Source organism: Anoplolepis gracilipes, chromosome 8, assembly GCF_047496725.1.
Source record: "Anoplolepis gracilipes chromosome 8, ASM4749672v1, whole genome shotgun sequence".
Classification (NCBI taxonomy): Eukaryota; Metazoa; Arthropoda; class Insecta; order Hymenoptera; family Formicidae; genus Anoplolepis; species Anoplolepis gracilipes.
The window spans coordinates 5,129,935-5,152,433 of NC_132977.1; the positions used below are offsets into that span (position 1 = coordinate 5,129,935).

General features: G+C 24.2%; 3 protein-coding genes across 8 annotated transcripts; all 3 read left to right on the forward strand.

Annotated features, from left to right (window-relative positions):
- Positions 1–6: 6 nt before the first annotated feature.
- Positions 7–2,952, forward strand: LOC140668287 (odorant receptor 46a-like). 3 transcript variants are annotated; one of them, XM_072897176.1, is made up of 7 exons: positions 7–188; positions 290–385; positions 485–665; positions 921–1,253; positions 1,606–1,807; positions 2,173–2,328; positions 2,684–2,952. In XM_072897176.1, the coding sequence occupies exons 2-7, from the start codon at positions 304–306 to the stop codon at positions 2,735–2,737; spliced, it is 1,008 nt and encodes a 335-aa protein (XP_072753277.1). In that variant the 5' UTR covers positions 7–188; positions 290–303; the 3' UTR covers positions 2,738–2,952. The 3 variants fall into 3 exon arrangements, with proteins under 3 accessions (XP_072753277.1, XP_072753278.1, XP_072753276.1); XM_072897177.1 differs by having other exon boundaries at positions 290–375; XM_072897175.1 differs by having other exon boundaries at positions 290–665.
- Positions 2,953–5,034: 2,082 nt separating this feature from the next.
- Positions 5,035–21,900, forward strand: LOC140668814 (uncharacterized). Its single transcript, XM_072898136.1, has 16 exons — positions 5,035–5,723; positions 6,113–6,448; positions 6,625–6,826; positions 7,227–7,382; positions 7,716–7,765; positions 12,902–13,285; positions 13,437–13,769; positions 13,975–14,176; positions 14,356–14,511; positions 14,819–14,863; positions 19,586–19,950; positions 20,098–20,433; positions 20,642–20,843; positions 21,035–21,190; positions 21,581–21,658; positions 21,811–21,900. Exons 1-16 carry the CDS (start codon positions 5,362–5,364, stop codon positions 21,814–21,816), a joined length of 3,369 nt encoding a protein of 1,122 aa, XP_072754237.1. The 5' UTR covers positions 5,035–5,361; the 3' UTR covers positions 21,817–21,900.
- LOC140668286 (odorant receptor 46a-like) lies at positions 8,446–10,988 on the forward strand. 4 transcript variants are annotated; one of them, XM_072897173.1, is made up of 6 exons: positions 8,446–8,630; positions 9,149–9,326; positions 9,644–9,982; positions 10,217–10,421; positions 10,578–10,733; positions 10,896–10,988. In XM_072897173.1, exons 2-6 carry the CDS (start codon positions 9,202–9,204, stop codon positions 10,941–10,943), a joined length of 873 nt encoding a protein of 290 aa, XP_072753274.1. In that variant the 5' UTR covers positions 8,446–8,630; positions 9,149–9,201; the 3' UTR covers positions 10,944–10,988. The 4 variants fall into 4 exon arrangements, with proteins under 4 accessions (XP_072753274.1, XP_072753271.1, XP_072753272.1 ...); XM_072897170.1 differs by lacking the exon at positions 8,446–8,630 and having other exon boundaries at positions 8,965–9,326; XM_072897171.1 differs by lacking the exon at positions 8,446–8,630 and having other exon boundaries at positions 8,965–9,326; positions 10,217–10,271.
- Positions 21,901–22,499: the final 599 nt, after the last annotated feature.

Consider the following 22,499-nt stretch of genomic DNA (forward strand, 5'->3'; position numbering starts at 1 on the left):
TTTAATTACAATTTTAATTTGTCTCTTTGTTAAAAATTCATTTAAAGTGTCGCGTAAATAGTTGATATAATTCAGTAAAAATATATTTCCAGTTGTAACATATACAATATGTAGCATTCATTAAGAGAGCGAGATATATTACTAGAAACGATATTAATTAATAAAAGCAGATTAGTATAATTAATCAGGTAATATTTATATTAAAATATAAGTAAAAGTAAATTTAAAAAGCATTATGATATTCGACTATTTTATATTATTATTCTCATATAATGGATAATGTCTGAAGCAAGGAAATTGAAGATGCGTATACTGGAAGTTACTTTCAAAGTGTTAACAATATGCGGTTGCTGGCAACCGGAATCTTGGACATCGGTATATAAACGTATAATATATCGAATATATACAGTCCTAGTAATTTTATTAGTAAATAGTTTCGTACTGTCGCAATTTATGGATATAATTCTAATCGTGGACAATACAGACGATTTCTGCGATAACTTTTGCGTACTACTTCCTATGATGATAGCTTGCTTCAAATTGTTTAGTCTATTGGGAAGTCACAAAAACATTACTAAATTAACCGATATTCTGATCAATAAACCGTGTAAACCAGTGGAACCAAATGAAATAAAGATTAATTATAAATTTGATAAAAGCATGCAGTAAGTATTAGCAATCAATAATTATCATTATATTTTTATATTAATAATAATCATCATTTTAATATATTAGGCTTGTTAAAATTCTTTGGATGTATTTAACTTAAATTCATAACTTAGCTTTACATTATTTCAATTTTATTATTTGTTAAGTTTGTTTTTACCTATTTTTAAAACAAAAAATATCGAGGAAAAAAATAAATACTAAGAAAACGTTAAAAATAAATACTAAGAAATACGTTTATAATATTTTTATAGGAATAACACTTTACATTATGCAGCTATGTGTATGGTAACGTGCGCCATTATTGTCGTTACGTCTTTTTTGACAAATTTTAGCGAAAAAAAGTTAACGTACAGAGCGTGGGTGCCATTCGAATATTCGTCTATGATCTCATTTTGTCTGTTATATGTTCATCAATTGGTAGGTTTGGCCACGGGTGCTCTAATAAACGTCGCTTGCGACTCTCTAATCTGTGGATTATTGGCGCACGTTTGCTGTCAATATGAAATCTTGACATATCGTTTGAACAGAATGCTTGATTCCGATAGTCTTCGTAATTGTGTGCAACAACATTGTAAAATTTTTAGGTTGGTTATAACTCATTGTATGAATCAATTTTCTATTTAAATAAAATATGTTTAGAGAGAGTTTGAATATACATATTTAGAAAATAACATATATTTACTTTTACTTTCTATTAGTATTTTGATGTAATATTAAAACTCGTTTTTTATTTTCATATTTTTTATGTTTTTTATTTATCTTTTTAATAAAGAATATTACATTTTTTATTGAAATGATTATGTGATCATTTTTTTATACAAAAAAAAATTTTGATTGTTTTTTTTATATATGTATAATAAAAAATATAAGATATTTTCTTTTTTTTTGCATGTGTTATGTATTATAGATATCTATTGCTCATTTGTTTTGTTTCAGATTGGCTTTTCTTGTTAATACGAATTTTAGAATGATTATTAGTGTTCAATTTCTGATGAGTATGTTTGTTGTATGCTTTAATCTTTATGTAATAAGTCTATCAAAATTGGATGCAAGATGTATTCGATTAGCATTATTCATGGGTTGTATGCTAACACAAATTTTCGTTTATTGTTGGTACGGTAACCAAGTCAGACTAAAGGTATATTAATATTCATTATTAGCATAATAATTTTAAATATTAAAGTTTTTTTATGTTTTAACTTTAATTTTTTTGTTATATTTTCTTATATTGAATATAACAAAATATTTTTAAGCTTTAAGTGTTAGTTTTTTAAAATTAAAATTAGAATAACTATAAAATATCATAGTATTTATTTTTAATTTAAATATATTATTATTTAATATATTAAACTTTCTTAGAGTAGACCTTTTTAATTGTAAGAATTATTATAATTTTTATTATATGTGTAGACATATAAAATTAAAAATTTCTTTAAAATATAAATAAAAATATAAATAAGACTGTTTAAAAGTAACATTTATATGACTTGCATATTCGAATAGAGTCGCCAATTTGTAGATAACATTTTCGAAATAAAATGGTTGACTTTAAACAAAAATTTGAAAAAATCTTTAATAATAATGATGGAACGTACAGTAATGCCTATTGAAATTACCAGTGCCTATACTTTCTCTGTAAATCTTGATTCTTTTATGACTGTAAGTATAAAAATATTAGATATAATGAAGATGATGATTGAAACTGATTTTTATATCGAAATGTTAATTTTTAGTTTATATAAACTTGATTTTGTATCTTAATAAAAATGTGTGTTAATCAATTCTGAAAGATGTATTCATTATATTCAAAATAATTGCATTAATAATATCAAAATTAATAAAATCTTCAGTAAATTTTTAATTTAATTGTATTAAAATAAGAGTCATTAAAAATTAAAACACTACAAAAAAAGTTGTTACATTTTATATGCTTTTGCTACATTTTATCATTTACGAGATTGTCGAATATATCAGTTCATAAATGTAAGAGATTATATGTCTGTATTTGTTGTAGATTCTTAAGACATCATACTCGACTTATAACTTGCTTCAACAAATGAAGGAATGATAGAGTAAAAGTTAAAGTATATTTATATTGTAATTTATCATATTATTATCTTCTTAGAAAAAGAGAGAGAATATTACAAAGCGCGCGTTATCACGCATGCTAATTTATTTCCTTACGTCATATATTATTTAATAAACTGCAATTAAAAAATCCTAAATTTAAAAAAAAGAAATTCTCTTCTTGGAACTTGAAAAGTTTGTGTAAAATGATAATAAATTAATTTATATATAAATATTTTCTTAAATAAATATATATGAATTAGGGGACCTCTTGCCAACGATCTTATCCTTAGTATTGTCAAAATCATGACTTTAACATCTAAAACATTTTAGATGTAGTTCATTGTTTGTTAAAAATAAAAAAAAGCAAAATATTCAAGTTAAATATATATATTAAAATATATTTAAATATATTTTAAGCAATGCTGAATATTTTGAGACACTAATAAATAATAAATTATTTATTAATTAATTTGAAATTAAAAAGGCAAAGTATTTTTTGAATAAATTTATTCTGTATTGCCTTGTAATATTTTGCGATAATGAAATAATTTACTTTATGTTTAGTTCATTTTTTATAGTATATATTGTTATTTATATAAGTCTAACTTGATCACAATCTGCCATGTAAACGATCAGAAAATTTAATTATATTCTCGAATATTGTAATCCATGAATATTTATCTTTATTTTTAACTTATATATTTATTCACTTAAATATTGATAAACTGCGATGAGATATAGATATGATATATGTTTAAATTTTTTTTCTTTCTTTATAAAATAATTTGCAATTATTTATATAATTGCAATTTATTTTATTAATTGCAATATAATTATATATTATATTATGTTTTTACAAAAATTATATAACATATAACTCTCCCAAAACACCTTGACGTTGATAGAAGGATGATACTACTTGAAAGATTGATGCTAAAAAGGAAGTTAAGTATCCCAGCGATTTGTGACATATAATAGACTGGTAATAGATTTTAATAACTTTTTAGAGTAAAGAAATAAACAGGATATACGTGATACTTGTATTTTTTTGTTTTAATATCTTTCATATATTATTATATTATATTATATTTTAATATAATCTATTTTTATATCTTTTACAGGTATTATTAAACAATGTGACAGTTTATATAGAATTTTTTATCGTATTGTATATACATATTCCGCTCATATAGATATAATTGATATTATAAATATCCATGTACTTTGAAGAATCACTTCATTAGAAATTGTAGCGATTGAGATCCATAATACATTCTAAATAAAATTTTAGAAGAGTAAACTTTCTTTATAAAAATATAAGCAAAAGAATTTACAGATTATATATTTTGCATATTCGAAAGTAGTTTTTAATTTGTTGAAATAAAATTTTTGAGTTGGAATTATTGACTTTGAACAAAAATTTGAAAAGGTATTTAATAATAATGACATGCACAATAATGTCTATTGAAATCAACGACTATACTATCTCTATATATTGTGATTTCTGTGTAAAAATAAAACATCGAATGTGACACAGATTTGCGTTAACGTAATTCTAATTTCAAATTTGCATATATAAAATTGATTTTAAATTCTGAAAAGATATATTAAATTAATTAAAGACAAAAAATACACAACATTGATTGCATTTGATATGTAATTATTAAATTAATTAAATCCAGTATCAAATTTAATAAGATTTAATTTAAATATACTTACATTGTGATAAAAATTAAAACATTACAAATTCTACATATCTTTACATGTCACTATGGGCGATAGATATCAATATATCAGTATTCATTAGCGTTTTTTTTTATTATATATCAATACACTATATTTAAACTATAGGATTAATTTTTTCGATTTATTGCAGATACTTAAGAACATCATGTTCGACTTATAACTTACTTCAACAAATGAATGAGTGACACAGAATAAAAGCTGCATTATGTGAAATTAAATATTATAGAAGTATAATTTGTATCAATATTTTAAAGGTAGGTTATAGCTGATTATTTAATATTTGATGATTTTACCCCATATTTTTTTTGCTTCGGTTCTATTTAGACATTGTTAAAGATATAATTACGCTATGTAAATTTTGCTTCTGTGTTGCATACTCGATTCATGAAAAAATTATTCACGAGAACTACATATTGCGAGGAATACGTTGCAAAATGAATAATAAAATTACCAACTATGATGGGCGGAAATGTGGGCAAAGAATATCCACATCTAATAAATTCGATCCGTAAAGCTATAGACTACGGACACTCATCAGTGTCCCTAAAGATTCTAATACATACTGTGCTTATCGATTATTATCTTGTGAAGTATTCCTTGGTTATAATCTAGTTAGACTTATATAACAAAAATATTTATTTATAATTAATTAGAAATTTTTTAGTTAACATGGAATTTAAGTGATTTTTATATGTATATATGTCTATATAAAAATAAAAGTAGAAGCAATTTATAATTAACAAAAGTTAATCTTTTTTGAAATAGTTATAATTAATGCTATTTCTATTTAATTACAAAACTTACAAAAATTTTCAATATTCGATGACATATGTTGTGTGCTTCACAAAACAATATCGAAAAATATAATCTCTTAAAATGCGTATACTTGATTTTACTTTTAAACTCCTTACGATATTTGGATGCTGGCGACCAGATTCTTGGACGTCATTATATAAACGCATAATATATTATATATATTCAAGTCTAATAGTGTTATTACTATATACGTTTATGCTATCGCAATTAATGGACATAATTCTGATTGTGGATAATGCCGACGATTTTTCTGATAATTTTTTTTTATTTGCCCCTATGGTTACTACTTGCAGTAAATTGTTAATTTTACTACTTAATCGCAAAACCATTCTTATACTGATTACTATACTGATGGAAAAACCATGTAGACCATTGACATCGAATGAAACGAAGATTCTTTATAAATTTGATAAAAGCATACAGTAAGTATTAGTAAAGAATAATTATCTACATAGAATAATTACTGTGGTATTTTGTCTCATTAACTATAAATTATAATATAAAATTTCTCTGAATTGTTTAAACATCAATTTTTAGATTTTTATTATAATTAAAATTGTTCTAGAAATAATAAATTGATCAATAAGATTGTTTTATGGTTTAAATAAATTTCGTATTTGTAATGTTTTTTTCTAATTTTTTGTATGAAAAATAAAAACATTCAAAAACCATAAAAAATTGTTAAAAATTAATAAAATTAATAAAATAATAAAATTAAAAAATTTATATATAAAATTGTAATATTTATTTTATAAAATTATTTGGAGATTATTGAGAAATGATGCTTTTATTATCTGCACGTATTTTACAGAACTAATACTCGACGTTATACATATCTTTCAATGATGACAGCCTTATTTATAGTGTTGACATCTTTATCTACAAATTTAAAAAAAAGAAAATTAACGTATAGAGCATGGCTACCATTTGATTACTCATCAACGACATTATATTTAATTACATACATTCATCAACTAATAAGCTTAGTAGCCGCAGGTTTATTAAATATTGCTTGCGATACTCTCATTTGTGGATTATTGGTCCATATTTGCTGCCAAATCGAGATTTTGTCTTATCGTTTGAGCAAAATCATGTTTTATTCAGATATTTTACGCTATTGTATACATCAACATCAATATATCTTCAGGTTAGTTTTAATAATTTCGTAAATTTTTTTGGTGTTTTATTCAATATTTTCTTAAAAATTAGAATATATTACTACAAAAAGATACGCAATAATTATTTTAATATATATAATGCAATATTTGTGTATCAGATTTACTTAAAATAAGTTTTTATAAAAGCAAGAGTGTTAAATTTTAGACTTGCTTTTATTATAAATGCGAAATTTAGGCTAACTTTTACCATTCAAATTATAATAAGTATGTTGGTGGTATGCTTCACTCTTTATCAATTAAGTAATACAACAGCCAAAGCCAAATACATTGAAATGATATTGTTCATGACTTGCATGTTAACACAAATCTTTTTCTACTGCTGGTATGGAAACGAAGTAAAATTAAAGGTATAAGGCTTCCATTTTTATATAAGATAATATTTTCAATATATTTAAAGATTTCTTAAATATTTTTGATATGTGTGTGTGTGTGTGTGTGTGTAGGTATACTTATATAATATTTATTATAATTATATAAACATAACGCAAAATATAAATATTTAAGTTTTTAGTTTTGGCTGTATAATAAATAATTATAATACAAGTATTATAAATGTTAATGTTTTTAAATGTTATAACTCGAATTTATTTAATAGATTTTCTCAACAGTTCGTGAATTCTAATAAAGTATTTATACTTAAAATATAATAAAATATAATAGAATATAATAAAATATTATATAATAAAAATATCTTTTGTTTCATGTATAAGTAACGTCTCGATAAATATGTTTTGTGTATTTTAGTAGAGCCGTCAGTTGATTGATGACATTTTCGATATGGAATGGTTGACATTAGACAACAATATAAAGAAGTCTTTAATAATGATGATGAAGCGAGCAGTTTTACCTATTCAGATTACCAGTGCCTACATTATTCCCATGAATCTTGATGCTTTTATGAGTGTTAGTAAAGAAAATTCAATTATTTAATAATAATTAAAGCTAATTTTACCAATAAGTTAATTTTGTCAATTACTATCGTGCTTAAATTAACTTTGCATTTTAACGAGAATTTATAATATATTCATTAGAAATATTTTATCAAGTCTAACAAAATTTTATTAACGATTAGATTTATATTATGTGCTCCTTTATACGAAATCAAAATATTACACAACACTAATATTATATATATATATATATATATATATATATATATATATATATATATACACTTTAAGAAAGTTTATTATAATATATATCCACACAAATATATAAATTTTATATTAATTTTAGTTACTTAAAATGTCGTACTCCACTTACAATTTACTTCAACGAATGCGGACGTAACAACGTAAAAGGCAGACATAATCAAGTTCTATCCACATCACAAAATGAACTTAGAAAAATGCGCAAAGGAAGAGGAAGTCATTAAAAACTATTTGATGCAATTGATATTGATAAATAATGTTTATATCTCACGTAGCATTATTAGAAAAACAAAGAAAGATTATTTATGAAAACAATACATGCGCGTTATTTATTTTACTGTATATTTTTGCTTTATTATTTTATATTTATTAACATTTATTTTATTAATGTTTTAATACGTTAGAAGTACTTATAAAAGTTTTTACATATCCTGTCCTTTATGACACTTTGTACTTGTATTGTACTCAAATTATCTCTTACATGTCAGGAGTCGCAATGTCTGAAATCGATACGGAGAAGAAAAACTGCAACGATCACTCAATAACAGGCGAAACAGCAACGATAAATAAAACATTTTAAGGGAAGTAAGAACTAGTTAGCTGCTTAAGATTTCATGAAGGTAAAATAACTAATGACATTCACTTTCTTCTAGTTTTTGTCGTGATCGTATCTGGAAACAGTATTATAGAAATAAAAGTTGAGTTTTCATAGACTTACAATAATGTACAATGAAAGTATTTTTAAGGAATCAATAATGCAAGTTTGATATTGTGGTAATAACGTAATAATATAGTTGAAGGAATGCAAGAAGAATATTAGAGAAAAAAGAAAATTTCAAGCTTTACAAACATTCTACGTGATTGTCAATCATTCGTAAATCATCTTCTTGTCGTTTCTCAGTTTATTTAAAAGATTGTGTTCTATATCCCTAGAAACATTACAACAAATAAATATTTGTGGAAAGTTTTCTTCTGGTGATTTATAAATAGAGAAATTTAGGTAAAATTGTAGACATGAAAATCATGAATTTAAAATTTGAATATAATAATAAATGATATAAGACATGCATACATATAATAATATAAAACTAAATTAATATAATGATCTATTTTAGCCAATATAGTTTATTGTCAATATTTTTAATGGAATCTAATTGTAAATGTATTATCAAAAGTAAAATGTGTAAATTAATTAATTATATACTTATATTTTAATAATATTGTGATTTTCTATAATTTACAGATCATTATAATCATATCTATATATTTCTTTTTTTTTCGTGTATAATCAATATACATTTCTCGTTTATAAATGTATTTAATATATTTAAAAGATGCGTATTCTACAATGTACTTTTAAAATTTTGACGTTTATTGGATGTTGGCGACCGGAGTCATGGTCATCATTGTATATGCGCATATTTTATGATGCGTACACAGTTTTCATGATTATATTATTGTATACATTTTTGGTATCGCAATTTTTCGATATTATTTGGAATGTCGACAATGCCGAAGAATTCACTGAAAATTTCTACGCTACATTGGCGTCAGTCGTTTCATGCTCCAAAATGCTCAGTCTACTCGTAAATCGGAATAACATCCATACATTAACTAATATACTTGTTGAAAAACCATATAAACCGTTAGACATCAATGAAATGAAAATTCGTTATAAATTTGACAAACTCATATAGTAAGTGTTACTGCATAAGAATATAGATTAATTTAAAAAAAAACTAATTGTTTTAATATAAAAAAATATTTCCGTAAAATATTTTTAAATTAAAATCTCTAATGTTGGAAAAAACAAATATATATATATATATATATATATATATATATATATATATATATATATTTGATGTAACAAAATAAACTTCTTCAGCAAAGGATATAATTATAAGTAATTTTATATTTATAAAGAAACTTTTCTTCGATAATATTTTATTGAATATTAAGAGCTTAATTATTCAAGTAAGCGTTACACATCTCCACAGCATCATTTTACAGTACCAACACATTCATCTATATAACTTTGGTAGAAACAACGTGCATATGCATCACCATGACATCTTTAGTCACAGAATTTAGAAAAAGAAACTTGACGTTTAGAGCATGGTTACCATACGATTACAATTCGTCTACCATCGTATTTTGCTTTACATACGCTCATCAACTTATTAGTCTAACAGCCGGATCGCTCGTCAATGTGGCCTGTGACAGTCTCATTTGCGGATTATTGGTGCATATTTGTTGTCAGATTGAGATTTTAGAATACCGACTCAGTAAAGTATCTAATGATCATAATAATCTTCGCGACTGTGTATGTCACCATGATGGTATATTTAAGTTAGTTATCTTATTATTTAGAAAATATATCTTGCAATTCATTAAAAAATTTATTCTCTCTTTATTTTTTGCATATTCTGATTCAAAACATCATAAAATGTATTTTGTTTTGTATATTTTATGTATATATATATATATATATATTGCTATTATATATTTTTAAATATGATTTTTTTTTATAAAAAAAATAATTAGTAAGAATGCCAGCATAGTTTAACGTTTACTTTATTACAGATATGCACTCAGATTAAACCACAATTTCAATATGACTATCGCTATGCAATTCATCGTAAGTACAATGGTGGTATGCTCCAATTTATATCAGTTGACTAAATCATCAACTATAAATGCGAGTTATCTTCCCTTACTGCTGTATATGTCTTGCATGTTAACACAAATATTTATTTATTGTTGGTATGGAAACGAAGTAAGATTAAAGGTGCGAATAATCTAGTGCATCGTTTTGTACGTTTGCTTCAAAATCGCAGATTAGTGCTTAATATAATTATAATAATATAATAAACGTTTTTATGAAAAATTTGATTGAAAAAAATTAAATAATTTTAATGAAATTTTTTTATCATTTTAAAAATAGAGCACTCAATTAATAAACAATATTTTTGGAATGAATTGGCTAACAATGGACAAAGATCTTAAAGGAGGCTTATTAATAATTATGAATCGCGCAATAATACCAATAGAGTTTACTAGCGCTTATGTTCTTTCTATGAATCTTGACTCTTTCGTTGGGGTTAGTAAACAAAATAATTTATAATTTTTTAATTTGTCTTCTATAACAAAATATTTTCATTCTTTTTGAGGTAAAATATATCTAACATTGAAAAATAAGAAACTATACAAAATTTTTAAGATTATGATAACCAATAAGATATAACGCATAATTTTGTTGTAGATACTTAAGACGTCATACTCAGTTTATAATTTATTAAAGCAAGTGTAGAAATTATAAACAAAAGATAAATAAAATAGAGATAAATTACCGCAATGTTTTGCAATGTGTCTTTTTTACTATTTACTTAGATTTTGCTAATTAATTAGATATACCGAGAACAATTAATAATATTTGTAAAAATATGCAATATCACACACAATTGTCTATAGACAAAATGACAATTATATTTTTTTTGCAAATATATATTTAACTGTCCAGTGAATTAATTACGGCTTATAGAAGCCGTAATTAAAAACCTTTTATTAGATAAAACAAATCAATGAATCATTTTGATAAAAATCTTATTCAATCTGACACATTTTTAAATTATTCGCAAACAAGAACATAGATTATAGAAAATATATCTGCCTCAACTTCTGACATTTTTTTTTATTTATATTATATAAATATATTATGAAATATATAAATATCTAAAATAAAATTAGATATTAAATAAATTCTAACTTTCTTACATTTTTTTCAAAAAATATAAAATTTTGAAATTATATATTTTAATGATATGTAAAATACAGTGTGTCTATAATGTATAGAATGAGTCAACTTAGCGATTTTTAAAATAAATAAGTAAAATGTAATTTAAATATTTATTTCTTGTTAGATAACAGGAAGATATAGAATTAATTTGAGTATATTCTTAATCTTATTTGCTTTTTAAACTTAAAAAAATTTTTTCACATTTGTTAAATATTGTCCGCATTTATCCTAAATTATTTTAGTTTATTATGCAAATTTCGCGTTATTGTTTGCATGTTGTCTAGTCAGCAATTTTTTCCTGCATATTAACGAACTCAAGATCATAATACAAAGGAAAAAATTACTGCCATACCAAACAACATGTAATTAGTTATATTTAATTTATTTTTCATTTTGAAAATCATCAGGATTTCGTGACTCACCCTATATATGTAATAATTACATACATGTAATGAATTTTTATGTATTTTATATTTTATTAGAAACTACATTTAACTATATATTCAAATCAATACCACAGACACGAAATTGACAAGAATATAGAGGAAAATGATAAAGTTACAGCTGGATAAAAAATACAGTTACAGCAATGCTAAATATTTACTAATCGAATAAATTCATAGATTCTTACGTACACATACATTGCAATTTTATGGAAGTAAAACATAAATTATAGTTATAGCACGACTTTAGTTTTCTGTATTTTTTCCGCTACAATATTTAAATGTATCGTAGTATTAAATTATTGTCGCATAAAATTTGCATTTAAAAACGGTCTTGTACACTGTAACATGAAAGAGTAGGGAAACGACATTGTGAGTTTGACATGATGATAATTATATAGCTACCGAACTCGAAGGGGAAACTAGACGAACAATAGTCGTTAGAAAGTCGTGACATGTGGCTATAGATATTCTGAGGTTGGTCGGGGTTTCGCGAAATCGGTGTTATTGATAGAACCCCGACATAGGGGACAGAATGTTTTATATATTTTACATCTGACAAAATAGAGTTTTTAAATCCTAATAGTAACGGCATTATAATTATGACTCAATGTTGTTTACGTGGAATCTTTTATTTATTTATTCTGTTTTATATTATTTATATATTATATTTCGTATCTATGTATGTGCATTAAAAAATAGTAATAGACATTTAAAATTAATTAAATATTATACCAATCATAAACAATTAATATTCAATGATGATAATTTTTTTTGCTAATTTTTGCTAGTCTTTTTTTATAATATTACTAATTAAGAAAAAAATTTTAGATTAACATAATAAGATATGATATAATAAAGATTATGTATAATTGATAATATAATTGATAATGATAATTAATTATTTATTAAATTATAACAAAAAAATAGTTTAAAATGTATAATATATAATATTTAACACTATCAAATATATATTAATATATATAATATTTAATATATATTATCAGCGTTTCATTTGATATAATCAAGGATGCAATTAAGAACTCAGAAGATGCAGGTTCTTGAATTTACATTAAAAATTCTTATGTTTGTGGGATGCTGGCCACCAAGTTCTTGGACATCATTATGTAAACGCACTGTGTATAACGTATATACAATTTTTATAACATTGTTGTTATTTACCTTTATGATGCCTCAAATTATGGATATTATCTTGAACGTTGATAATACCGACGATTTTGCGGATACTTTCTACATCATGCTTGCCATGGTCATTTCTTTTTGTAAAATGACTGGTCTCTTGATAAATCGTAAGAATATTGGGACATTAACTAAAACACTTATTCAGGAACCGTTTATTCCACTGGAAGCCGACGAAATAGAAATTCGACATAGATTCGAGAAAACAATACAGTGAGTATAAAAAATATCACTTTTGCAAAATATAAATAAAATGTTTGAAAAATTCTTCGTGTTGATAATTAACTTATAAATCAGAAAATACGATAACGTCAAGAAAAATGTTCGTAAAAAATATTGTAAAACACTTAGTTTTTCGTTTTAGAACAAACACTTTATGCTACACAATTTTGGTAGAGACGACGTGCGTGTGCGTCGCGCTGACGTCATTATTCACGAACTTTCGAAAAGGCAATCTAACGTACAGAGAGTGGACTCCGTACAACTACTCCGAAGTGGTGTTTTGTGTGATATATGCTCGTCAGTTAATAAGCACGGTGTTTGGCTCTATGGTGAACGTAGCCTGTGATACTCTGATCTGCGGTCTACTATTGCACGTGTGTTGTCAAATCGAGATACTCGAGTGCAGACTGAAAAAAATTTCGTCCGGCCGAAACAATTTGCGTGAATGTATACGTCAGCACGATAGTATATTTAAGTTAGTTTTTTTTATAAATACAATCTTGCAAATTATATATTAAAAAAAGAAATATTATAAAGAATAAAACTTATGTTCATTTAAATGATATTGCGTACAATTGTATTAAGCATGTCACTTTAATTAACTTCATATCTTTAAGATAAAAATTTACGCAAATATTTTTACACAAACATATTTTTCTCAAGATACTTTCCTGTTGCAGGTTTGCATTTATGATAAATAAAAAATTCCAGATAATTATTGGCATTCAGTTTATAGTGAGCACATTAGTGGTTTGCTCCAACTTATATCAATTGGCGAAGATAACGTTGAACGCGCAAGCTTTTACATTGATATTGTATACATGCTCGATGTTGACGCAGATTCTTATCTATTGTTGGTACGGGAACGAAGTTAAGCTAAAGGTGCGACTTATATGTGCATATTTCTGAAAGCTTAAATGTGACGTATCACACAAGATATTTACAACAACTATTAATATACTTAACAAACTCGAATGTAAAATAAAAAGAAATATTTGTAATTTTTTTCTGCAGAGATCGTATATAATATTTCAATTTATGCATATGTCAAATATTTATAGAGTATTGAACTAATCACTAATATCTTCAAAATGGAATGGTTTACACTGGATCAAAGCGGAAAAACGAACTTATTAATTATTATGAATCGCTCGCTAATACCTATTGAATTTTCTAGCGCGTATATCCTCACGATGAATCTCGACTCTTTCGTAAGCGTTAGTATTTCAAATTGTCATTATATTATATATATGTATAGAGATCACATTCATGATTGTTTTTTATAAAATTTATATATATTTATATAATAATATATTAATAAAATCTCTTTTTGATACATATTTTTTTGTTCTCACATTAAACTTATTCTTATATTAAACTATTGTTTTGTATATAAAAATTAATTTTTATAAAATCTTTTATTTTTTTGTTAAGTAATAATTATAATCAGTCAATATTTTATGTGAAAGAGAGAAAAAGTAATATGAAAATTTGATTAAAAATGTTCACACTTTTGTATTGCAGTTACTTAAGACATCATATTCGGCCTATAATTTACTGCAACAAACAACATAACTTAGTCAGAAAATAGTAGAGGTTAGTCTTAATGTTTTCTAAATTAAATTGTGTATCGCTAATTAATAATAATTAAATATTTGTTAACATATAACATTAGAATATTTGTAAATAATAATTAATTGTATTTCTTTCTTCTTTTATTAGATTAATTTACGATCTTTATAATTAATGGGCCTTAGAATATATTAACATTGTGATAATAAAACAAAGAAGTCTTACCTAAAAAAATCATGAGAGAAAATTAATATTTTTCGTAATATTTGTTTTTAGAATAATTAATACACTAAATAATTTATGTAATGTAATTATGTATATAAAAATATAATTTTAATATAATAGATTTTATTTCAAACGCGCATTTCATATTTAAAAAGTATAAATAATTACACATATATAATCTAGTGTTTTTAGTTTTTACAATGACACTAATAAAAATTATATACAAATTTGAATGTGATTCTATTAACAATAAGGTAATAAATAAAATGCATTTTAATGTACTAATAATTTAAATCAATATTAATTAATTTTATTACATGTAAATTTATTAAATATTTATATATATATATATATATTTCTTTTTTAATATGATTATTTTGTGTATAATGGATTTGCACTTGATTTCGAGTTATTAGAAAGATTTACAATTAAATAAAAAATTTGAGGATAAGACAATTCAATCTATTATCAACTATCATAACTGAATTCGTCTTTTTTAAGATCAATCAGATTATATAGTTAAATCATTTATATGTATTATTATGTAAAAGTCCTTATTTTTTAAACTTTTGTTTTTGCATTTGTATCACTTTGGCTACTATTTTCGTAACTTTGTCACTACTACTACTGTAATGCTGCCGCAACTCATTGACATCATCCTGAATATCGACAATTCTGACAATTTCACGGATACTCTTACATAATGATGGCTATGATCATTTGCGAGATGCTCAGTCTGGTAATAAATTTCAAAAACGAGATATTTATTCAAATGTTAAACAAAACTATTAATTAACTATGAACTATTAACTTAGGCCATTAGAATCAGATAAAATCGAGATTCGACACAAATTTGGCAACGTCATACAGTAAGCAATTGAAACATTTGCATATTGTAGTAAATTACGTTATTGTTTTATCAAAAAAACATCTATAAATTAAATTTTTATTGTGTTCCATGTAACTACATTAATTTCGTAATATATTTAATATTATATCTGTTAATATTATTTAATATTATATGTATTTAATATTATTAATATTACTTACAATCGATAAGTATAAATATATACGAATTATGATATTTTAATTAAAGAAAAATAAATAAAATATTTCTTTTTTTTGTCATCTGAATAGAAAAAGTATATTTTTTTCTTTTATTAATTAAAAGAAAGAAATTCAAAGTAAATTCATCACAAATTACTCCAACCCTATCATTTTGGATTAATACTATATGATATACTATCATGTTTCAGACAACATGTGTGACTAATATTATTGGTCACAAACTTCTACAAAGGAGATTTAGCATACAGAGAATGAATACCGTATGAGTATTTTAGTAATATATTATATTATTTACTTTCATCATTTAACAAAACTGATGGCTGCATCCGTCATGAATATTGCTTGCGATATGCCTGGCTAATCTACGAATTGCTGCTGCATATTTATTACCAAATCAAGATTTTGGAATATCGGTTCTTTGCACAACAATTTAGATGAATGTGAATATTTATTTACACGATTGTATCTGTAAGTCAGTTTTTTTATACTATATTTTACGCGCATAAATTAAATACTTAATTTAATTGATTATTTAATTGATTTAAAATATAATATTAAAAGATATTTATAACATTTTTTCAAATTGTTACATTGTTATTTAATATAATATACATTTCTAAAGAAAGTACGTTGAGTCAGAATTGAAGAAGACTATAAAATTAAAATATAAACTATATAACAATTTATTAATATATTTCTAAATATATTTATTTTTTTATTAATATATTTCTAATAAATAATAATAAATTTGCTACGATATTTTTTAAAGTTAAATTGTACATGCTTTGATTTATTATATATTTGGTTTTGAAGTATTAATTTATATATCACTCTCAAAAAAATAAGATTATCTAATTTAATCGGTTATTACTTATATCTTTTTTGACGTAAGTTTTGTAATGATATAATTTCGAAAATTAACTAACAATATTTTTCTTTCACAGATTTACATACATGGTAAACGAAAAGTACAGGATTATAATTGCCATGCAGTTCACGGTGAGCGTTAGTGTTCCAATTTATATCAGTTTGGGAAGATAACGTTAATACGTTCCATTAATGATATGCACATTTTGTATGGCTTTACAAATTCTTATTTATATTATTGATGCACGATGAAGTAAAACTAAAGATATTAAGTGCATACAAACAGTGTAAACATAGAGCATATTTTATCAAGATACTTAATGTATACGTGTAATAGCAAAATTCTAAAAGATTAGAGATTAATGATAAAAATAACGAAGTAATTTCTAAAATGTTATGTATTAATATTATACATAGTATATTCATATTAAATATTATATTACTTTTTATGAATATAATAAGAAACATTATATACTGTGTGCCGATTTTTTTTTAAATACTTTTAACTCGTAGAGTTATCTCGCACACATTTACATCTAGACTTTTCTTTTAAAAAATATAACTCTTCTACGTAGTGTTATAATTAAATGTTTCAGTGTATATGGATCGTTAAACCCCAACTTTTGTACACATCAAAAGTCCCCTGTGGTATGCCGATTTATATTTGTCTAATAACTTCCATTGCAGAGCATTTTTAATTGCTCGATGAAATTTTCAAAATGAATAAAACGAGATAAGAAAGTGAAATAGAATATTAAAATAGTTATGAATCGTTCTCTAAGACCAAAGTTTTTAGCCTAAATATTTTGATAGTGAATCTAAATTTTTGTAAAGATGTCAGAAATAATATTTCAATTTTTAATATATTCTTAATATAAAAATACAATTTTATTTTTTTTGGAATAAAATATATCTTATTTAACATTAAAAAATAAAAAATTGCAAATTTTAAAATAAGATGAAATATAATACATGCATATATTTTTGTTACAATTAACCCGTCATACTCGGTTTATAATTTAATAAAATAAGTTGTAAACAAAAGATACTAAAAATAGAGACAAATTTTTACAATATTTTTCAATGTATACACATTTTTTGCTAATTATTAGATTTACTGATAATATTATATAATAATTAATATTTTTAATTTGTGAAAGTATGCATAACACACGCAATTATCCACGGACAAAACGGTAATTAGCTTTTTTTATTAACGATAATTACATTTTTTATTAACAACTATTACATTTGTAACTGTTAATGTTAATGATTAAGTGAATTAATCACAATTAATAGAAAACATTAAAAAACTTTTATTAAATAAGAAAATCATTTAAAAAAAAATCTTCTCCTATCTGATTTTTAAATTTATATTATCAAATAAGAATATGTCAATTATAAAAAATATCTTTGCTTCAACTTCTGATTTATATTGTGTTATATAAATGTTTAAAATAAAATAAGATATTAAGTGAATTCTAACTTTCTTACAATTTTTGAAAAATGTAAAATTCTAAACGGATATATCCAGTGATATGTAAAATACATCTTCGTGATACATACGTGTAGCGAATTTTTATTATATTATTTTGTACTTTATCAGAAACGATATATATAACCATATATTCAAAGCAATATCAGAGAAAGAAAATTAACTAAAATATAGAGACAAATGACAAAGTTAAATAAAAGCTAGATAAAAATTACAGTTACAGCAGTACTAAATATTTACTAATCGATTAAATTGATGGATTATCTATATACACAACACATTGCAATGTTACAGAAGTATAACATATAGTTACATAACTTATAGTTTCAGCGCGACTTTATTTTTCTGCATTTTTCCCGCTACGATATTTGATTGTATCGTAATATTAAATAATGTCGCATAAAATTTGCATTTGAAAATGGCCTTATATGCTGTAGCATGAAAAAAATGGAAAAGCAACACTGCGAGTTTGATATAATGATAATTATATAGCAATTGAACGAGGGGAATCTAGACGAATAATAATAAAAAGTCGTGACATATGGCTATAGATATTCTGAGGTTGATCGGAGTTTCGCGAAATCCGTTTAATAGCAGAGTGACAAAGAAGACAGAATATTTATATATCTATATATGGCAAACTACAGAGTTTTTTAAACCTGGTACTCACAGCATTATAATTATAATTCAATACTGCTTATCACCCATTAGATCTCTTATTTATCTATTCTATTTTAGAGATTAGATTTTAGATTTACTTATATATTATATTTTGTATATCTATCTGTATGTGTGTATGTGTGTGTACATTAAAAAACAGATTTAAATTCATTAGATATTGTATTAATCATGAAGCAATTAATATTCTGCGACGTGCTAATTTTTTATAGTCCATTTTTATAATATCATTAATAAAATTTAGATTAATATAATTATGTATAATTATTTATTTATTAAATTATATTATTTATTATATTATATTAAATTATATAAAGTAAAACAGTTCATTATATATATTATCAGCGTTTTATTTGATATAATCGAGGATGGAATTAAAAACTCAGAAGATGCATGTTCTTAAATTTACATTAAAAATTCTTCTGGTTGTGGGATGTTGGCCACCAAGGTCTTGGACATCATTGTATAAACGTACTGTGTATAACGCATACACAGTTTTTATAACCTTGGTGTTATTGTCCTTTGCGTTCTCTCAACTTATGGATATTATTTTGAACATCGATAATACTGACGATTTTACGGATACTCTGGGCGTCATGCTCACCATGATTATTTCATTTTGCAAAATGACCGGCCTCTTGATAAATCGTAAAAATATTGGAACATTAACCAATACCCTTATTCAGGAACCGTTTATTCCGCTGGAAGCCGACGAAGTGGCAATTCGACACAGATTCGAGAAAACAATACGGTGAGTATCAAAAAAAGACTTCACTTTTTGCAAATATAAATAAAATGTTCAAGAAAATTCTTATTGACGATAATAATTAAATTATAAGTCAGAGAACACGATAGTATAAAAAAAATGCTTGTTACAAAATGTTCAGTCATTTTATAGAACCAACACTTTATGCTACACAATCCTGGTAGAGACGACGTGTCTGTGCATCGCGCTAACGTCATTTTTCACGAACTTTCGAAAAGGCAATTTAACGTACAGAGAGTGGACTCCGAAATATAACTACTCCGAAGTGGTGTTTTGCGTGATATACATTCGTCAGATATTAAGCACGGTGTTTGGCTCTATGGTGAACGTAGCCTGTGATACTTTGATCTGCGGTTTGCTGTTGCACGTGTGTTGTCAAATCGAGATACTCGAGTGCAGACTGAAAAAAATTTCGTCCGGCCGAAATAATCTGCGTAAATGTGTACGTCAGCACAACAGTATATTTAAGTTAGTTATTTTTATAAATACAATCTTGCAAATTGTAAATTAAGAAAAGAAATATTGTAAAGAATAAGACTTATGTTCATTTAAATGCTGCATACTAATGTACTATTGGGCTTGTCAGATTAATTATCTTCATATTTCCAAAATAAGAATTTATACAAATACTTTCAGATTAAGCATGTTTCTTTTTCAAGATACTTTCCTGTTGCAGATTTGCGTTTATGATAAATGAAAAATTCCAGATAATTATTGGCATTCAGTTTATAGTGAGCACGTTAGTGGTTTGCTCTCATTTATATCAATTAGCAAAGATGACCATTAGCCCGCAAGCTTTCCCATTGATATTATACACATGCTCCATGTTGACGCAGATCCTTATCTATTGTTGGTACGGTAACGAAGTTAAATTAAAGGTATGCGTATATTTCTGAAACATAACGTATCACATTCACAAAATATTTAGAAAAATATATTAAATAAAAAAACTTTTAATATACTTAATAAGCTTGACTATAATTTGAAATAAAAAGAGGAATCTGTAATTTTTTTCTGCAAAAATTGTATGTAATATTTTAATTTATACATGTGTCACACTTTTATATAGAGCATTAAACTAGCCGCTAATATCTTCAAAATGGAATGGATAACACTGGATCAAAGTAGGAAAAAGAGTTTATTAATTATTATGAATCGCTCGTTAATACCTATTGAATTTTCTAGCGCGTATATCCTCACAATGAATCTCGACTCTTTCGTAAGCGTTAGTATCTCATATCATTATCGTAGAAGTCATAAATATCATAGTTTTTAAAAAATTATATATATATATATATATATAATATTCTGATTGATATAATTATTACTGCCCATATAAACAAATAAAATGTTCTTTTTATAAAAATCAATTTTTATGTATAAAACAATAATTTTATATAATATTATTAAAGAAAGATATATCAAATCAATTTTATATGTATATTATAATGTGCATATATATATATATATATATTTTATTTGTTTATATGAACAGTAATAATTATATCAATCAGGATATTTTATAAAAGTAAGAAAAAAAGAGAAAGAACAATCTAAAAATTGAAATAAAAAAAGAGATCTAAAAATAAAAAATGTTCATATTTTTATGTTGCAGTTACTTAAGACATCATATTCGGCTTATAACTTACTGCAGCAAATGCAAACAACAGTTAAACCGGAAAACAGTGTAGAGGTTAGTTATAATGTTTTTCAATTAAACTGTATATTAGCCCTAATATATAATAATAATAGGGCTAATTAATATTACTTAAATATATTTACCATATAATATTAGGTTACTATTAAAATAATAATTGATTAATACATTTTGTTTCTTTTTTTTAGATATAATTTGCGATCCGTAATTAATTAGAGTCTTCTGTAATTTAGCATTGTGATAGTGAAACAAGGAAGTCTTACCTAAATAACCGCGAGAGAGAGTTAATATTTTCACAATATTTTTGTTTCTAGAATAATTAACACATATATAATTTATGTAATGTAATTGTGCATTCAAAAATATAATTCTAATAGTGAGTTTTATTTTAAACATGCATTCCATGTCTAAGAAATATAAACAATTATACATAATATAGAGTTTTTATTTTAAAATTAACAAAAATTATAATATATATAAATTTGAATGTAATTCTCTAAAGGTAATAAATTAAAAAATGTATTTTTACGCAATATGATACCTTGTTAACACTGGACTAGTGACTAAATTTGTATCACTGTATATAACGCACTAGATTCACTCTACCTATATATGTATATTTAATGAATTCTGAAAGTCGCATGTTTCCTTTTAGAATTGCGAGTAAATCGATATAAAAGATAGAATTAACAATGACAGTCGAACATGAGGCGGAGTTAGTAACAATAAATTCCGTATTTTCTATAAGTAAATAATGGATTACTTACATTAAGATTTCATAGCGATCGTAATGCATGGTCTATGAAGACTTTGGTTGTGTCCATAGATTTCTCTTGCATTATTTCTCTTTCTTACGTTTTAATATAACATCGCATTT

Coding starts and splice junctions, on each gene's coding strand:
- LOC140668287 (XM_072897175.1), top strand. CDS start 304: ATGCGTATACTGGAAGTTACTTTCAAAGTGTTAACAATATGCGGTTGC. Junction 666..920: donor AAATTTGATAAAAGCATGCA/GTAAGTATTAGC, acceptor ATATTTTTATAG/GAATAACACTTTACATTATG. Junction 1,808..2,172: donor GTAACCAAGTCAGACTAAAG/GTATATTAATAT, acceptor ATATTCGAATAG/AGTCGCCAATTTGTAGATAA.
- LOC140668814 (XM_072898136.1), top strand. CDS start 5,362: ATGCGTATACTTGATTTTACTTTTAAACTCCTTACGATATTTGGATGC. Junction 13,770..13,974: donor CAGCACGATAGTATATTTAA/GTTAGTTTTTTT, acceptor TTCCTGTTGCAG/GTTTGCATTTATGATAAATA. Junction 19,951..20,097: donor AGATTCGAGAAAACAATACG/GTGAGTATCAAA, acceptor GTCATTTTATAG/AACCAACACTTTATGCTACA.
- LOC140668286 (XM_072897170.1), top strand. CDS start 8,965: ATGCGTATTCTACAATGTACTTTTAAAATTTTGACGTTTATTGGATGT. Junction 9,327..9,643: donor AAATTTGACAAACTCATATA/GTAAGTGTTACT, acceptor ATCATTTTACAG/TACCAACACATTCATCTATA. Junction 10,734..10,895: donor ATCTTGACTCTTTCGTTGGG/GTTAGTAAACAA, acceptor ATTTTGTTGTAG/ATACTTAAGACGTCATACTC.